Consider the following 16,976-nt stretch of genomic DNA (forward strand, 5'->3'; position numbering starts at 1 on the left):
TGTAGGGGATGCTAGTCCCTGTGTCTCGGCATGCAAGACTTAGGGGATGACTGATTCTCCCTGGACCAAGCAGGAAAGCAGACAGAGCAGGGAGAGGGAAGGATAGAGTTTATTTTTACAGGAAAGAGGGTGGGGAAGGAATGGTCTTGGCCCTGTAGGACCCTGTGCCAATAAACAGACACGCATCAGTCAGCCTGTCTCTTCCTTCAGTCCTGTTTTCATTTACTCATTCCACCAGTATTTATTGAGTACCTGCTGTATGCCAGGTACTCTTATAGGCACGCATTTACTCACGCACCAGGCACAGGGGACTGAAATTTGAAGTCCCAAGAAGACAAAGAGGCAGGATGGAGGAATGGCATGAAATTGAGTCTGGCAAGTGGAGTACATCCTCCGCTCACTGGTGGCCATGTTCCATCACTGGCTGTTCTATAGCTGGAAGCGTTTGCTACGGCCCTCCGCTGGTGCATGCAACTGGGTCTGACACTGAGTCTGGGTAACTACTTGGCCACGGTCGGCCTGGAAGACGGGTGGCCCTTACCCTGCAGTGGAGGGCGGCCCTGGCCAAGGTAGCATTTCACTCCCTGGAGCTTGGAGCACCAGCCTCTGCTTGTGGCTGAGAAGACATGCATTTCTCCATGTTCTCAAAGGCTTAGCGCTCCTGAGAGCCGCTCATCCCACCTACACACGCGCATCGAGGCCTACCAAGTTCCAGGCACAGAGACTGCGGGTTTGGCTGCCACCCTCCAGCACAAGCGAGGGAAACGGAGCATTTACTGATACCTCTGTGTTCCAGGCACTTCTGCTAGGTGGCTCATTTCTTTCTTCATTCATTTAGTTATACATTTATATATTCATAGATTTGTTTTTATAAGTATATTGATTACCAATAATGTGCCAGGCACTGGTGACGGAAAGAGGAATACGATGATTCCCTCCCTCAGGTGACTCTTCTTCCGTTGGCACTTTCACCTTCATAAGCTTGCCCGATCCTCGCAGCAACATATTTTCTAAGTGCTCCAGTTTCCACTTTACAGGTCTAACTGTAAACACTTCACTGCAGTAAGAGACCTGGATTGAAACTGAAGCTCTGACAGCTGTGTGAGCTTGAGCCGGTTCCCTAACCTCTACAAGCCTCAGTTTCTTCATCTGTAAAATAAGAACCAGAGCAAAGTGGTGGAAAGAGTCCAGTCTCAGTTCTCTTTAACATGCAGTGTTCTCCAAGGTGTAAGTAGGTGTGGGTTTATTAAGTTTGGAGGGGGAAGAGTGAAGCTTTGTCAGCGATTGCTGCTGGGGTCACTGGTTCCTGGGCGATGGCACCAGCACATGTCCCACAGTCTGTATCCTGTCACAGCATCAGACTGTCCCCATAAAGAGCTGTATGTGGGTCTCTGTCAAGTTACTTGGAACTGTGGCTGCTCACCAAGGGAAGGAAATTGCTGGCTACTAAGAAAAAGGAAAAGTGGCCTTGGGAACTCTAAGACCAAGGGAAAGCATGGCTTGAGTCTCTGCTCTGAGAGCAAAACTCTAGGAGGGGGGGTGGCAAAGTGTATTGGAAAGAGGAAGGCCGTCACATCTGGAAATCTGGTTCTGGCTCCAGTTCTGCCACTCCCCAGCTGTGACACCAGGCATGGCTTATCCCCTCTTCAGATCTCAGTAACCTTAGCAGTCTGTAAAATAAGTGGGTTGGATGAGATGATCTCTGAGGACTAGATCAGCTTTAATGTTTTAAGAAGTGAATTCATGGGCTTAGCAGGTTCCAGAACCCAAAGAAATATTAAGAAATGGCTTGTGAAGTTTGGGTCTTGCACAGAGTATGAGATTTATAATGTCAGTGTAATGATAGAGGAGATAGGGTTGGTTTCACAAAGCCTTGCCCTTCCCTTGACACCTGATTTCAGAGGCCAGCTAGGGATACTGACCAGCTGGCCATTGTGGCATTAAAACACCATATTTGCAGGCTTCCCTGGTGGCGCAGTGGTTGAGAGTCCGCCTGCCGATGCAGGGGACATGGGTTCATGCCCCGGTCCGGGAAGATCCCACATGCCGCGGAGCGGCTACACCCGTGAGCCATGGCTGCTGAGCCTGTGCGTCCGGAGCCTGTGCTCCTCAACAAGAAAGGCCACAACAGTGAGAGGCCTGTGTACTGGTTAAAAAAAAACCAAAAAACTCCATATTTGCAAAGGTTGAAGTGTCAAATAATGATGATGATGATGATGATAATGAGCAGCCCTCATTTACCAAGTCCCTTTTTTTTTCTTTTTTTGCTTAAGCCTGTGCTAAGCACTTTAAAAACATCACCTCATTAAATTCCCACAACAACTTATAAGGAGGTCCTATCATTGTCTCTATCTTACAAGTGGCAAAATTAAGGAGAAAGATGACATAACTTCCAGTGTCAGCTAAGACATTGAAGTCCAATTTGGAACTCAGAGCCTCAGATTTGGGATTCAGATGTTCTTAATCACCACCACTTAGTCTGCTAAGTCATGGCAGAATTTAGACTCAAGCATATACATCTGCCTTCTGGGCAATTTTATCATGCTTCCAAGTGAGGCCATTACCAGCAGGTGCACTTTCATGGCCCCTATCTCATCCGGGCCAGGTACATGTGACAACCATGCAGCTGCAGGAAACCTAAGCACATGTTGACCTGAAATTAAGCCAGGTGGCACTGTTTGTTGAGCACTCTGCAGGTGCTTGGTTCCATGGGCAAGGCAAGGTGAACATCAAGTGACAGATGTAACCTCCACCCTTAGTAGCCTGCCAAACTGATAAATATGCATCTGCAATATGCTCTGATGTGTTAAAGCAGAAGGGGGAATAATGGATGGTGCTCCTGGGTGGACACATGAGAATAGTTATTAGTAAGGTGCTGGGCCGTACCCTACACTATCCCATTGGAAGTTTGACTAATTCCCATGCACAATACAGTAACGTATGCCAAACAGTATGGTTTCACACTCGGAAGTGCTCTCGAAATGTCAAGTTGGAAGAGAACTCCATAAAATAAGCACAGTTTCAGTAGACCTATCACGAGTCACAAATGGAGACTCCTGACAGTTTCCCAGTGCTGAGCTCTGGGCTCCAAAGAGAGCTCCCAATGGGCTATTATTATAAACAAAGATGACCTGAAGTTGAATGCAAAGCCATTCATTCATTCATTTATTCAACAAATATTTGTCAAGGCCTACCACAAGCCAGGTATTAGATTGGGTGCTAGGGGCACAAAGTTGAATAAGACACAGTTCCTGTCCTCTAAGAGCTCAGAGTGGAGGAAGGGAGAGGTATGTATCAAGCATTGTAGGAGTACAAGGAAGAAATTAATAACTTGAAAGAACAGGAAAGGCTTCCTACACAGGTGATACTGAGCTGGAGTACAGAGGATGGGAGAATTTGCTAGCCAAAAACAGTGAAGGGCATTCCATACAGAAATAACAGCAACAAGAAAAGACTAATCCAGCTTGAAGGGGCAGGGCACGTTCAGAAGTGGTGAAATGTTCAGGGAGATCAGAAGGAGGTAGATGCAAGGGGCATAATGAGAGGTGAGCGCCTGAAGAAGGGAAGTTGTAACAGTAGTTATAAAAAAGGGGATTGTAACAACTGCTTTCAGTCCTGGGAATTAACAGTAAAAGGGCCACAATGCAATCTGATTTTGAAAAATATCACACAAAGAAAGTAGCAACCCAGTGGAAACAGTGCAATGCTGTGTCTGGCCTGAAGCATTTCTGGTATTACGTAAGTGACGCTTTGGGTCGAATGATTCTCAGATGAGTAGAGCCATCCATAAAATGTGTAGCTCTATAGCTCAGGCCATACGTTTGGGGGAAGCATGGCTGGCCAGTGGGTGCAATGTGAAAGAAGGTGGTAGGAAGGGACAGGTGATGGGCTGTCCCCTGATCGGAGAGCAATTTGGTCACAAGGCTGGGAGTCTGGCCAAATGGTAGGAAGGAGTGCTTCTGGGAGAGCAATTTGACTGAAATGAAGCTTGAGGCAGGAAATCAATGTTATCATAAGGCCTTGAGAATAATTGCCAGACATCTGCATTTGGCCAGAGAGGTTTGGAGGTGGGGAGCAAGGGGCAGCCCTGCAAATTTGAGGAAGCTGGAAAATGCTAACTGCCTCCTCTCCAGTTGCCAGGCACTTAGCTAAGCACTTTATATACACTGTCTTACTTTATTCTCATAAAAACTTCCGAGGGAGATACTTTATTACTCTCATTTCATAGAAGAAGAAACCAAGCTGAGAGAGGTTAGGAAGCTTGCCCAAATATCACAGCTGGTGAAGGGCAGAATTTAGTTTTAAATACCGGGTCTGTCCTCTCTAAAGCTTATGTTCTCCCACCCACCCCCAACTTTTTATTTTACAAACTTTTTATTTTACAAACTTTGCCAACTTTGTATTTTAAACCTACAAAAAAGTTGAAACATAGTACACAGACATTCGTTTACTCTTCACCTGGAGTCACCAGCTGTTAATAGCCTGTGCTTTATGCCACAACATCACCCCGTCTCCTCTAAGGTACTGGTGGGGATGTGACTGGTATAAAAGACAAAATCTGAGATCGGATAGAAAGAAGTCGTGGAAATAGGAAAGATTTAGGAGAAATACCTCTACTGATGACTGAAGAAAGCATGACAAAGTATGGACATCTCGAAGCCAGAAAACAGAGTAGGCACACCAGCTATGGACCATCCAATTTCTGTCAGTAGACTAGGGCTGGGGCCATCACCGGTGATGCAAGTGTAAGGTCATCCCCAGTATCCAAACACTGAGTGGAAAAGAGCAACAAGTTTTAAAATGGGCATCAGACCCGTACATCAATACCTATACAAATGTTTAGCCAACAACATTCATTCAATGCTAACTGTGCTGTGACAGGTGGTTTGTTTTTTTAAACAAACATTTTCTGCATTCTTTAATGCCTCAGGACCCATAAAATAAGATTCCAGGCCAAATGGTGAGTGTTCCCACCAGATGAAAGGGAGAAGAATTACTTCCTCTTTTCTCACCTTCTAGATATATACACATAGCCCGATCAGAAGAACTTTGAGGTTTGCCTGAAACACTCAAGAACTTGGGAGACTCAAAGATGGAGATTCATATCCTGATTCTACTACTTACTGTACGATTTCCGCTGTAAAATGGACACAATCCTCCCAAACTCAAAAAGTTGTGCGAACAATATATATCATTTAAAATAAGTCCTGACATAAAGTGTCGGTCACATCCCCTCTAAGTCATAAGAGGGAGAGGAAGACCAAAAGACACACTGAGGACAAAGACCTTATCTTGTCCCGTTTTTAGCTCCAGAACTTCGCATTAGGGTATAGGGCTTGATGTATTCATTTCTACTCCATCTGGCTCCGCAGGTGGATTTAAGATGGTATCCACATCTTTATGGTAATAGTAGAGCACTATTCTTCAGCTGGGGAGGTGAATATGCCACAGTAGTGTGGGACTAAACATAGATTACACAGACTTCACAAAGACGGCAATCAAGCGTCCAGGATTTCAAGAATCTCTTCTGTTTGTCCCACCACGCGGCTAACGGGGGTATCACTGGGGTGTACTATTCACACTGCTTTGGCGGAATCGAGGGGCGGTCTCGGCTCGCAGCCAGCTCAACTCCTACTGCAGCTGGTGCCCCCAAACCCCAGACGGCGTTCAGGAAACTCCAGGTTCGAACCGGGGAGGTGCCTACGGCACGCGGGAAGCTGGGAATTAGAGTTTCCGTTTGGTTTCGGAGGGCGAGGTCCGAGGGCTGGAACTCCCAGGCCGCGGGGGTGGGTGGGTTGCCGCGGCGTTTCCGGTCGCAGGCGGGCTCTGGAGAAGGAGGGGCGCCGTGGGCCACGCGCGCGAGGACATCTGGGAAACGGGGCGGTGCGCGCGCAGCGGGCCGGCAGTGGCGGCGGCGATGGAGGAGGGTGGCAGGGAGAAGGCACCGCTGCAGCCCCAGCAGCCCCCAGCGACGTCCCCCGGTGGCGGGGATGAGAAGCCGAGCGGCAAGGAGCGGCGGGATGCCGGAGACAAGGACAAAGAGCAGGAGCTGGTGAGGCGCGGCCCCGGGAGCCGGCGGAAAAGGCCGCGGGCTGAGTCACGGCGGCTCCGCAGGCCTCGGGCCCGACTCCCAACGGCCCCGCCGCGCCCGGGAGAGGGCGGATAGGGCGACCCTCGGGGCTCCCGGCACCCGCCTCTCTGCCCCTCATCCTCCATTCCGCGCTGTCACCGCCGCCGCCCCTACCAGTCCTCACCACCGACTCGTGAGGTGGGCCCGGGCGGGTCATTGTCACCCTCGTTTTTCAGAACAGCGTTCAAGTAAAGCCTGGCCCAGAAGCCAGGCTGCCTTCCCACCAGGGCTTCCCATTCCCTCTCTCTTTCCTTGTCTCACCTGGTCCTTCCTAAGGAGGCAGGCTCACTCTCCACCTGCCCCAGGGTGAATGGGAGGAGGATGTGTTTGAGATTCCTTGTCTTGATGAGCTTCTTCCCTCAATCCTCCAGTCTGAGGAGGACAAACAACTTCAGGATGAACTGGAGATGCTCGTGGAACGACTGGGGGTGAGTCACGATGTTAACAAAAGCCGGTGCATGTATGGATCTTTCCCACTTGTTTGCTTTATTCCACTTGGGGCAACAACTGCTATATGAGATAGGGAAAGAGAGACTGTATTTTGGAGTCATATTACAACCATGTTGTGAGGGAGGGGAGTAAAAAAAGATAATTGAAAGATTTTGTAGCTTTGTTTCGTGGGAGAAGCAGTTCTTGAACTCTTAACCTGAGACATTTGTTTTTGTGTCAGGCAGTGTGTGTGCAGGGCGTTGGGCAATCACAGATGGATAAGACACAGTTAGTTACTTTCCTAGGAGGTTGTTGAACACTTCTGTATTATGACTTAAGGTATGAGACTCCTTTTGTCTGAGCCCTAACATCTCCTGATCAGGAGAAGGACACGTCCCTGTACCGACCAGCCCTGGAGGAGCTGAGGAGGCAGATTCGTTCTTCTACAACTTCCATGACTTCAGTGCCCAAGCCTCTCAAATTTCTGCGTCCACACTACGGCAAACTGAAGGAGATCTATGAGAACATGGCCCCTGGGGAGAATAAGGTAAAACTATTGCAGAAGCTGGTGGAGGCCTAGTTTAGGAATTCCTTTTCGTCTAGACCATGGGGCTCATGGTGAATCTCAGGAAGCCTGATAGACCTGAGATCTGAGCTAGTTGAACAGTGCCCGGGACTTCCCTGGTGGCGCAGTGGTTAAGAATCCACCTGCCAATGCAGGGGACAGGGGTTTGAGCCCTGGTCCGGGAAGATCTCACATGCCACAGAGCAACTAAGCCCGTGTGCTACAACTACTGAAGCCCACGCACCTAGAGCCCACGTGCCACAACTACTGAAGCCTGCACGCCTAGAGCCTATGCTCCACAACAAGAGAAGCCACCGCAATGAGAAACCCACGCACCACAACAAAGAGTCGCCACAACTAGAGAAAGCCCATGCGCAGCAACAGAGACCCAGTGCAACCAAGAATAAATAAATAAAATTAAATTTAAAAATTAAAACAACAAAACATTGCTCGTCGTAATCGAAATGGTCACATAAGAGCTGACAGGAAGATTGTCTTCAGAAACGACAGTGTTTCTATCATTTATGTTGGACCTTGGGATTTTATTATCATGATTTATTATTAACTTACTTTTAACCTTAATATTTTTCTTTTCTTTGTATCACATGCACCTTCATTTGTTTTACCTCTAAAATATATTCCCAGTTCAGTAACTTTCCTGCATATTGGCACAACCCTAATCCAAGTTTTCAGTTCTCACCGGAACTACTGCAGCAGCCTCCTAACTGACCCTCTTCCTTTTGTGTGTGACCTCCTACACAGTTTGTCTTTCATGCAGCAGCCATAGTGATCTTTTCTAGAGTGTGAATCTTTTCTGCTTAAAACCTTTTAATAGTTTATTATTACGACTGGAATAAAATTCAGAGTCTCCATTTTTCTCCACTCTCCACTTGTTATCACCCTTCAGTCATGTTGGTTCAGAAGGGAGATTGCAACACTAACCTTAAGATTATTATGAGGCTTAGCTGATATAACATGTTTTAAGTTTTTAGTATGGAGGCTGGTGATATAATTAGCATTTAATTTTGGGGGTAGTGACAGTGATCTTGATTCCATAATGTAACATTCCCCTTACCCTGGATTTGACTTCAAAGGACTGGTTTCTTTATAGCGTTTTGCCGCTGACATCATCTCTGTTTTGGCCATGACCATGAGCGGGGAGCGTGAGTGCCTCAAATATCGTCTAGTGGGCTCCCAGGAGGAATTGGCATCATGGGGTCATGAGTATGTCAGGTAAGACCTTTTCTTCTTGGGAATCTGAAGGGGTTCTGAGATATAGTTCTGAGTTCTGTCTTGGAGTACCAGTGTATTGAGTTTCCCAGATAGTGAATTCCTTGACCCACAGGGAAGTGCTTCCCATGAAGCACTGCTCCTCTTAATAGTCTGGGCCTGTCCGTAGGCATCTGGCAGGAGAAGTGGCTAAGGAGTGGCAGGAGCTGGATGATGCAGAGAAGACGCAGCGGGAGCCACTGCTGACCCTGGTGAAGGAGATTGTCCCCTACAACATGGCCCACAATGCAGAGCATGAGGCCTGCGACCTGCTTATGGAAATTGAGCAGGTGGATATGCTGGAGAAAGACATTGATGAGAATGCATATGCAAAGGTCTGCCTCTATCTCACCAGGTGAGTGAGCAGGGTGGGGAATGGTGGCAGGCCTGCCCTCCCCAGCACTTCTTCTCAACTGTGACTCCTTTATTCTCCAAGAGTATCTGCTTCAAAGGTCGCAATCAAGCTGTAGTGAATTTGTTAACATCTGTGAACTTCTTGAGGTCAGAGACGGCATGTCTCCTTAGTAGTCCCAGTAACTAGTATCCTTCCTGGTATGTAGTAGGCATTCGGTATTGGGTAAGTGAATTAAACGGGGTAAATGAATGCCTGATAGCTTTATTATTTTTACCTTTGTAGTTGTGTGAATTACGTGCCCGAGCCTGAGAACTCCGCCCTACTGCGTTGTGCCCTGGGTGTGTTCCGAAAGTTCAGTCGCTTCCCTGAAGCACTGAGATTGGCATTGATGCTCAATGACATGGAGCTGGTAGAAGATATTTTCACCTCCTGCAAGGACGTGTATGTAAAGGAAAAAGTTGGCAAAGCGATAAGCTCATGGGTGGGACATTTGCATGAAGTGCTGGGACATGTAGTTTCTGGTTAGGATTTGGAGGGCTTTTCTGTGCCCTTAGTGGATGGGGGCTGAGCAGATGTGATGGCTCTCTCCCACAGGGTTGTACAGAAGCAAATGGCATTCATGCTAGGCCGACATGGGGTGTTTTTGGAGCTGAGTGAAGATGTGGAGGAGTATGAGGACCTGACAGAGATCATGTCCAATGTGCAGCTCAACAGCAACTTCTTGGCTTTAGCTCGGGAGGTGAGAGTCTTTGCCCTTTTCCAACAAGGTTTTTTGGTTGTGATGATACCTGGCATTTCACCTCCCTGATTATGCCTCTGACTAGACTCTCCTTGGTTAGAATTGCCATTCAATGGGGTAACAGAAGGGACAGCTAGGGGAGGACTGGGGGAGCAGTTGTGATCCTCTGACTTCTCTTCAGCTGGACATCATGGAACCCAAGGTGCCTGATGACATCTATAAAACCCACCTAGAGAACAACAGTGAGTAAACATCTCCATGTTTGGGGATTGGAGGATTGTTAATTATGCCCCTCGTATTGAGAGTGATGGCTTGGCCCAACATACTTAGGAATCCTATAGAGCTCAGAATTCCCACATACTTTTTCCCTAGGTCACTGTTGGGGTTATAGATAGAGGATTCCAAGGGGCCAGCTCAGAATCAGAGACCAGCTGCCATACTGTGTTCTTTTCTTGTCCTACTCTAGACCTTCATTTCCTCCTTCCCTCCTTTGCAGGGTTTGGGGGCAGTGGCTCTCAGGTGGACTCTGCCCGCATGAACCTGGCCTCCTCTTTTGTGAACGGCTTTGTGAATGCAGCCTTTGGCCAGGACAAGCTGCTGACTGATGATGGCAACAAATGGCTTTACAAGAACAAGGATCATGGTATAATTCTGTTCCTACTCTATCTTTGTATAATTTTGGTCAATCTTGTTGTTCTCCTAGGTTCATGTGTTATAATGGCAGATCCCCAAGGCAGTTCTTTGGAGAGCTCTTTATAACAGTTTTCTCAGGGCAGGGCCATTTTAAGACTGATAGATTTTTCCTTGGTATAGGAATGTTGAGTGCAGCTGCATCCCTTGGCATGATTCTGCTGTGGGATGTGGATGGTGGCCTTACCCAGATTGACAAGTACCTGTACTCTTCTGAGGACTATATCAAGGTTGGTCTGGGTACAACCCACTAATGCAGACATCCCCTCCCATGTTCTAGGGCCCTCTCAGGACCTCCCTTTCACTGGTAAGGTCTACCCTGTTTTTAACTCCAGTTAAGGCGGGTGCTATAATAAGGCCTATGTTGCATCCTTTGTGGTGAGGAAGGTAGAGTAGCCCGAGTGAAGGATCTATTTGCATTTTTCAGTCAGGAGCCCTCCTGGCCTGTGGCATCGTGAACTCTGGTGTCCGAAATGAGTGTGACCCTGCTCTGGCACTCCTCTCAGACTATGTCCTCCACAACAGTAACACAATGAGACTTGGTTCCATCTTTGGGTAAGGCTTCTCCTTTTGGTAGTGCTTAGCCTGTAAGCTCTGTGAAAACAGAATCAGGCCCTTTCACCTTTGTATTGCCAAAGAGCACCACTGTGCCTGTTGAGTATTTGGCTCTGGGTGACTATTTGTTGAAATGACGAATCCTCTTTTTGTTTCTTCCTTGTCCTATCGTTGGATGTGTGTCGGGGACTGCTTCTCCCTGGCTTTTGCAGGCTTGGCTTGGCCTATGCTGGCTCCAATCGCGAAGATGTTCTAACACTGCTGCTACCTGTGATGGGAGATTCCAAGTCCAGTATGGAGGTGAGTAGAGTTTGTTGATCACTTAGGGGAGATAGTAGGGAAGGTGCTCTGAGTCTTGCCGGTCTCTGATAAATGGTGAAAAAATGTGTGTGTGTGTGTGTGTGTGTGTGTGTGCGTGTGAGAGAGAGAGAGACAGAGACAGAGACAGAGATGTATCATTTCAGTGAAACTGCTTGGAATTGGGCTTCTAAGTCTCAGGAGATATTGAGGCTAAAGAGTTAACATTTTAGTATTGAGTTCCAGCCCTTGGGATCCATGAGGAAGTACCAGACTAGAGTGGGGAGTAACTTAACCCAGCTTGGGGTGGGTACACTGTTTTAGTCATGAGCCAACTTTAAATTTTCTTACTTGTGCAGAATCATTTTAGTGATGGATAAATATAGTATGGTGGCTAAAAGCATAGGTTTTAGTCAGATAGGCTTCAGTTCAGATCCTGCCACCTCTGCTTACAAACAATGTGATCTTGGACACGTAACTCAGTCTCCTTAGGCATCATTTTTCTCATCAATAAAAGAGGAATAACAGTAGGACCTGTTTCATGGGGTTGTGAGGATTAAATGTTAATAGTATGCAAGCGAGTTGACTTAGTGGCTGACCTGTAGTATTCAGTGAATGGTTGATGCTACTGTTATTTTGACCTACCATCAGAAAGGGGTTATTACCTCATGTGGTTTCAGTGGACTGTAGGAATTGGCTATCTTGAATCAAGATAGGTAAACAACTATTTTAACACCTTATTTTAATAACTTGATGTCGATTTTCCTATTGCTAGGTGGCAGGTGTGACAGCTCTAGCCTGTGGAATGATAGCAGTGGGATCCTGCAATGGCGATGTCACTTCCACTATCCTTCAGACCATCATGGAGAAGTCAGAGACTGAGCTCAAGGACACTTACGCCCGTTGGCTTCCTCTTGGACTGGGCCTCAACCACCTAGGTTAGGGGATGTCTCTCTATTTGGGCAAAAGACTGGTAGTAACTGGATACAACAGGGAGAGTTTATGAGTCAGGCTGTGCTGGAAGGGAGTACATGTCCTCTGACCCCTCGAATCTCTCCTTTAGGGAAGGGAGAGGCCATTGAGGCCATCCTGGCCGCGCTGGAGGTTGTGTCAGAGCCATTCCGCAGTTTTGCCAACACACTGGTGGATGTGTGTGCCTATGCAGGTCTGTGTCTTTGTTCTTCCTCAGTGACTCTTCACTTCTCTCTTGGTCCTCCTTTCTTAAGTCATTCTGGATTGCCTTAGATTCTTTAGCTTCTGTTCCTAGAGCAAGCTTTTCCTTGGTGCCTTCTCATTTCTACCTTTTCTCTCCCTTACCACCCTGCCCCAGGCTCTGGGAATGTACTGAAGGTGCAGCAGCTGCTCCACATTTGCAGCGAACACTTTGACTCCAAGGAAAAGGAGGAAGACAAAGACAAAAAGGAAAAGAAGGACAAGGACAAGAAGGAAGCCCCTGCTGACATGGGAGCACATCAGGTTCTGTGGGCAGCTGGGCATCCTCTGAGGGAAGCTCTGAGAAAAGATAACTGTGGGTTTGTTTGTTTTAGAGTCTCTGGGTATCACTGTGTATTGAAATAGCATGAGACTGGGTTCCATACATGAGGGGTCAGGGTGTGCCCCGCAGGATGGCTTTTTCTTCTTACATGGGACTTGAGTCAGGGGTGAGTTTTTTGTTCCCTGAGCTTATTGGGCTCTGCTGCCTCTTCAATTGCAGGGAGTAGCGGTGCTGGGGATTGCCCTTATTGCTATGGGGGAGGAGATTGGTGCAGAGATGGCTCTACGAACCTTTGGCCACCTGGTGAGTATCCCATGGAGAAGATTGAAGTATATTAGTTTTGATGCCTGGGGTTTCCCCAGGAATTTCCCTGATGGGTTTTGTCGGTGGAGAAATGGTCTTTTTGCTGTACCCTTTCTACAAAAATTAAGACCCCGTCTATCCATCTGTTCGTGTAACCGAGCTTATTCTTTTCTGCTTTCTGTGATACCCTTGTTATTTTCTTTTATCACCAGCTGAGATATGGGGAGCCTACACTCCGAAGGGCTGTGCCTTTAGCACTGGCCTTAATCTCCGTTTCAAATCCACGACTCAACATCTTGGATACCCTAAGCAAATTCTCTCATGATGCTGACCCAGAAGTTTCCTATAACTCCATCTTTGCCATGGGCATGGTGGGCAGTGGTGAGTATTGGTCAGAAAGAGATCGTAAGCATCTTGGGGGAAGGGTTGTTGAGGCCCTTTTTTCAAGTCTTTGTAATGCTTAACATTTCCAGGTACCAATAATGCCCGTCTGGCTGCGATGCTGCGCCAGTTAGCCCAGTATCATGCCAAGGACCCCAACAACCTCTTCATGGTGCGCTTGGCACAGGTAGAGAATAGAACTCTTCTCCTTAGAGTAAATGTGCCAAAGGAAGTGTCTGTGTGATGGAAGGGAGATGTGACGCTTCGTGAAGGGGACCTTGAGTTTGGCCTGGAAAGGAGGGTGTGAACGAGCTGTGAGGTTTCTGTGTGGCCGGGTTAGGTGATTTCTCCTTAGATGTGACTTGTGACTCCCCACGTCCACTTCACTCCATTTTGTTTTGTTTTCTTTTCCCCAGGGCCTGACCCATTTAGGGAAGGGCACACTCACCCTCTGCCCCTACCACAGTGACCGGCAGCTTATGAGTCAAGTGGCCGTGGCTGGGCTGCTCACCGTGCTTGTCTCTTTCCTGGATGTCCGCAACAGTGAGTCTCTGTCAGGAATCTTACATGGTGGCATATGGCGCCCTTTCCACTCCCCTACCAGGGCCTCCTTGGTAATTTAGGAGCAAGACTCTGAGTTAACTCTGCTGCTCTGGATTCCTGAGGTTCATTGGGCCTCGTTGAGACTTTCATCCCCCACGCTTTTGATCTGACCCCAAAAGATTTTCTTTTGAAGATGAAGAACTGAGCCCAGTTTTTGCCTCTGAGTGACTGGGGGAAAGTGATGATCAAGTCCGCAACCTATAGGCAGAGTATGGGGGTGGTATCTCCAGCTTGTAGTAGGGTGTATGAGGGGAGGGTTGTGGGTTCAGCTATATAACTGAGGGATTAAAGAGTCAGGGCTGGAGTGGGGTCCCAAGATTCAGGCATGCCTCTAACTATATTTGTCTTGTGCTCTTAGTCATCTTAGGCAAGTCACACTATGTATTATATGGACTGGTGGCTGCCATGCAGCCCCGAATGCTGGTCACATTCGATGAGGAGCTGCGGCCATTACCAGTGTCTGTCCGCGTGGGCCAGGTGAGGGGCTGAGCAGAGGGGAGGGCTCAGTCTGTATTCTAGAGCTTGTAGAATGCAGAGGTACCATTTCTCTGAAACGTGAATTGGCACTGGGTTGCTGCTGTACTCCTATCCAGAGTCTCTTCATCTCAGTCTTCTCATCCCACAGGCAGTGGATGTGGTGGGCCAGGCCGGCAAGCCCAAGACCATCACAGGGTTCCAGACACACACAACCCCAGTATTGCTGGCTCACGGGGAGCGGGCAGAATTGGCCACTGAGGAGTTCCTTCCCGTCACCCCTATTCTAGAAGGTTTTGTTATCCTTCGGAAGAACCCAAACTATGATCTCTAAGTGGCCACCAGAGGCGCTGAGCTGCAGCTGTGTCAGCGGGTCATGCTTCCTTCCATCAGGGGTGGACACTGCTCCAAACCTTTGGGAGAATTGTTACCTCCTGTTCTTTTGTTACTGAGTGAGATAACTTTGTTGAATAAAGACCTTTATCCCCAAGGTCCCTCTGTGTCTGTTTTCTGGGGTATTGTGGCTGGAGGCCAGACTGGGGTGGGGAGTGGATGTGAGAGGGTATTGTTTGTAGCAACTCTGAGCCTGGGCTAGCAGGGAGGCTGCCAAGAATGGAAAAAACTAAGCCCCTTTTCCTTCTCCCCTCCTTCCTAATCATCTTAGAACAGTGGTTCATCTTTAGAGGCATGAACTGTTGAGAAGCTGATAAATGTAATGGATCTTCTTTCTAAGAGATGTATGTACACAAATTTTTACTTAAACTTTTACAAATAACTTTCCAAGGGGCTTGTAGATCCCAAACATCCCCCCTATTCCCACCTGCCAACGCACACCCACCTCAAGCCCATCATTCCCTGACTTTGGACTAAGGATCCCTTCTCTTAAGAGGCAGCAGAGTTAGTTCCACTCTTCCTAACTTGACTTCTGTGCTACTGAATGAAATGAACATCTTTACCTCGTATGACCCGCTTGTCCTTTTGGGGAGGCTGCTATTTGAGAGATATGATCATGTTAACATCTACCTCTAGGCTGTCCTTGCGGGAACGGTGCAAGAAAGCTTGATCCTGACCTTCCTCTTAGTAGAGCAATGGGAAAGAAATGGCCTCCTTCCTGGAATGTAATCACTCTTGATCTGTAGTGCTCCTTCCTGGTGGGACTGGTATGAGTATAGCTATACTGCCGGTGGGGGCCTAGACCCCTGTGGATGCAGTGGAGGAGAACACGTGGCCCTGTCAGATAATTGCTAGCATTTATCCAACACTTACTGGGAAAACACTGTGGATTTAAGCTCCAAATAGTGACAAGCACCTGATAGGTCATCAATAAATGTTGAAAGAATAATTGCTCTGCATACCTCACAAGAACTTCGAGAGGTAGGTATTATCCCTGTGTTTTGGTGAGGAATGTAAAGTTCAGAGAGGTTCAGTAACTTGTTCAGGATCACATAGTAAGTAGTAGAGCCAGGATTGGAATCTAAGTCCATCTGACTCCAAGGCCCATGGCCTTCTCACTGTTAATCAGTCTCTGTAGCCTAGGAGACTTGTGGACCCTGTAGTAGTCCAAGCTCTTGGCTAGGCTGGAGAAGCAGCAGCTTTGGATGGAGTATCTCCATAGTCTTCTCTCTAGTCTCACTTAGCAGCCTGTGTAAAACCTGTATAAAAGGTGGAAATGCTGGACTTGGGAGTCAGCAGACCTGTAAAGCCCCTTTAATGGGAACTGTCTTAAGCAAATCAGTGTGATAAGCCTCTATTATCTCTACATTGGGGATATAATAATTGTCTTACCTGATTTCTAATGGTGGTGATGTTAAGAAATTAGAAGGTGATTTCCATCCAGTGGAACATTCCTCAACAATAAAAAGTGACACAAGGGAAATTCCCTGGCGGTCCAGTGGTTAGGACTCTGCACTCTCACTGCCGAAGGCCCAGGTTCAATCCCTGGTCGGGGGAACTAAAATCCCACAAGCCGCACAGGGCAGCAAAAAAAAAAGTGACAAATAACAACATGAATGAATGTCAAATTTATTATTTTGCATGAAAGAATCCAGATTTTAAAAAAGTACAAGAATGAAAAAAGAAGAGTACATACTCTATCAGTTCATTTATATACAATTCTAGTGACAGCAGATCAGTGGTTATCTGTGGATTAGAGTGAAGACAAAGATGATTCCAAAGGAAGAAAACTTTTGAGAGTGATGGAATTGGTCAGTATCTTGATTGTGGTAGTGGTGGTGATGATATTCAATATATCTGTCAAAACTCATCAACTTGTACTTTTTCTTTTTTTTTTGGCTGCGTGGCTTGTGGGATCTTAGTTCCCCACCCAGGGATTGAACCCAGGCCCTCAGCAGTGAGAGCACAGAGTCCTAACCACTGGACTGCCAGGGAATTCCCTGTACATTTTAAACATGTGCAGTTTATAACACACCTAAATAAAGTTTTAAAACATGAAACAAAATTAGAAAGTGATTGTAAGCTGGAAAACATAAATAAAAGGATAATTCTCTATCCAAGTCAGTGATTGTACTTTAGAGTAAGAAATTTTCACAGTGGCTCTTAACCTTTCACATTTAATGTCATTCAGCAATAAATATCAATGGAGACTTACTTATTCTGCATTGGACATTATTTTAGTTTGTGGATATGCAAATATAGAAAAGCAAATCCTCACAAAGCTTATATGATGAAAAA

General features: G+C 47.1%; 1 protein-coding gene across 1 annotated transcript; it reads left to right on the top strand.

Annotated features, from left to right (window-relative positions):
- The first annotated feature begins 5,874 nt into the window (after nt 1-5,874).
- Nucleotides 5,875-14,770, top strand: PSMD2 (proteasome 26S subunit ubiquitin receptor, non-ATPase 2). The gene is made up of 21 exons (XM_079922637.1): nt 5,875-6,052; nt 6,502-6,558; nt 6,942-7,106; nt 8,236-8,357; nt 8,524-8,748; nt 9,031-9,189; nt 9,343-9,487; nt 9,669-9,729; nt 9,984-10,130; nt 10,301-10,407; nt 10,605-10,732; nt 10,945-11,032; nt 11,805-11,967; nt 12,093-12,194; nt 12,360-12,505; nt 12,744-12,827; nt 13,040-13,208; nt 13,301-13,395; nt 13,625-13,751; nt 14,170-14,288; nt 14,437-14,770. The coding sequence occupies exons 1-21, from the start codon at nt 5,918-5,920 to the stop codon at nt 14,617-14,619; spliced, it is 2,727 nt and encodes a 908-aa protein (XP_079778763.1). The 5' UTR covers nt 5,875-5,917; the 3' UTR covers nt 14,620-14,770.
- Nucleotides 14,771-16,976: the final 2,206 nt, after the last annotated feature.

The sequence above is a fragment of the Stenella coeruleoalba genome (genome assembly GCF_951394435.1).
Source record: "Stenella coeruleoalba genome assembly, chromosome: 5".
Classification (NCBI taxonomy): domain Eukaryota; kingdom Metazoa; phylum Chordata; class Mammalia; order Artiodactyla; family Delphinidae; genus Stenella; species Stenella coeruleoalba.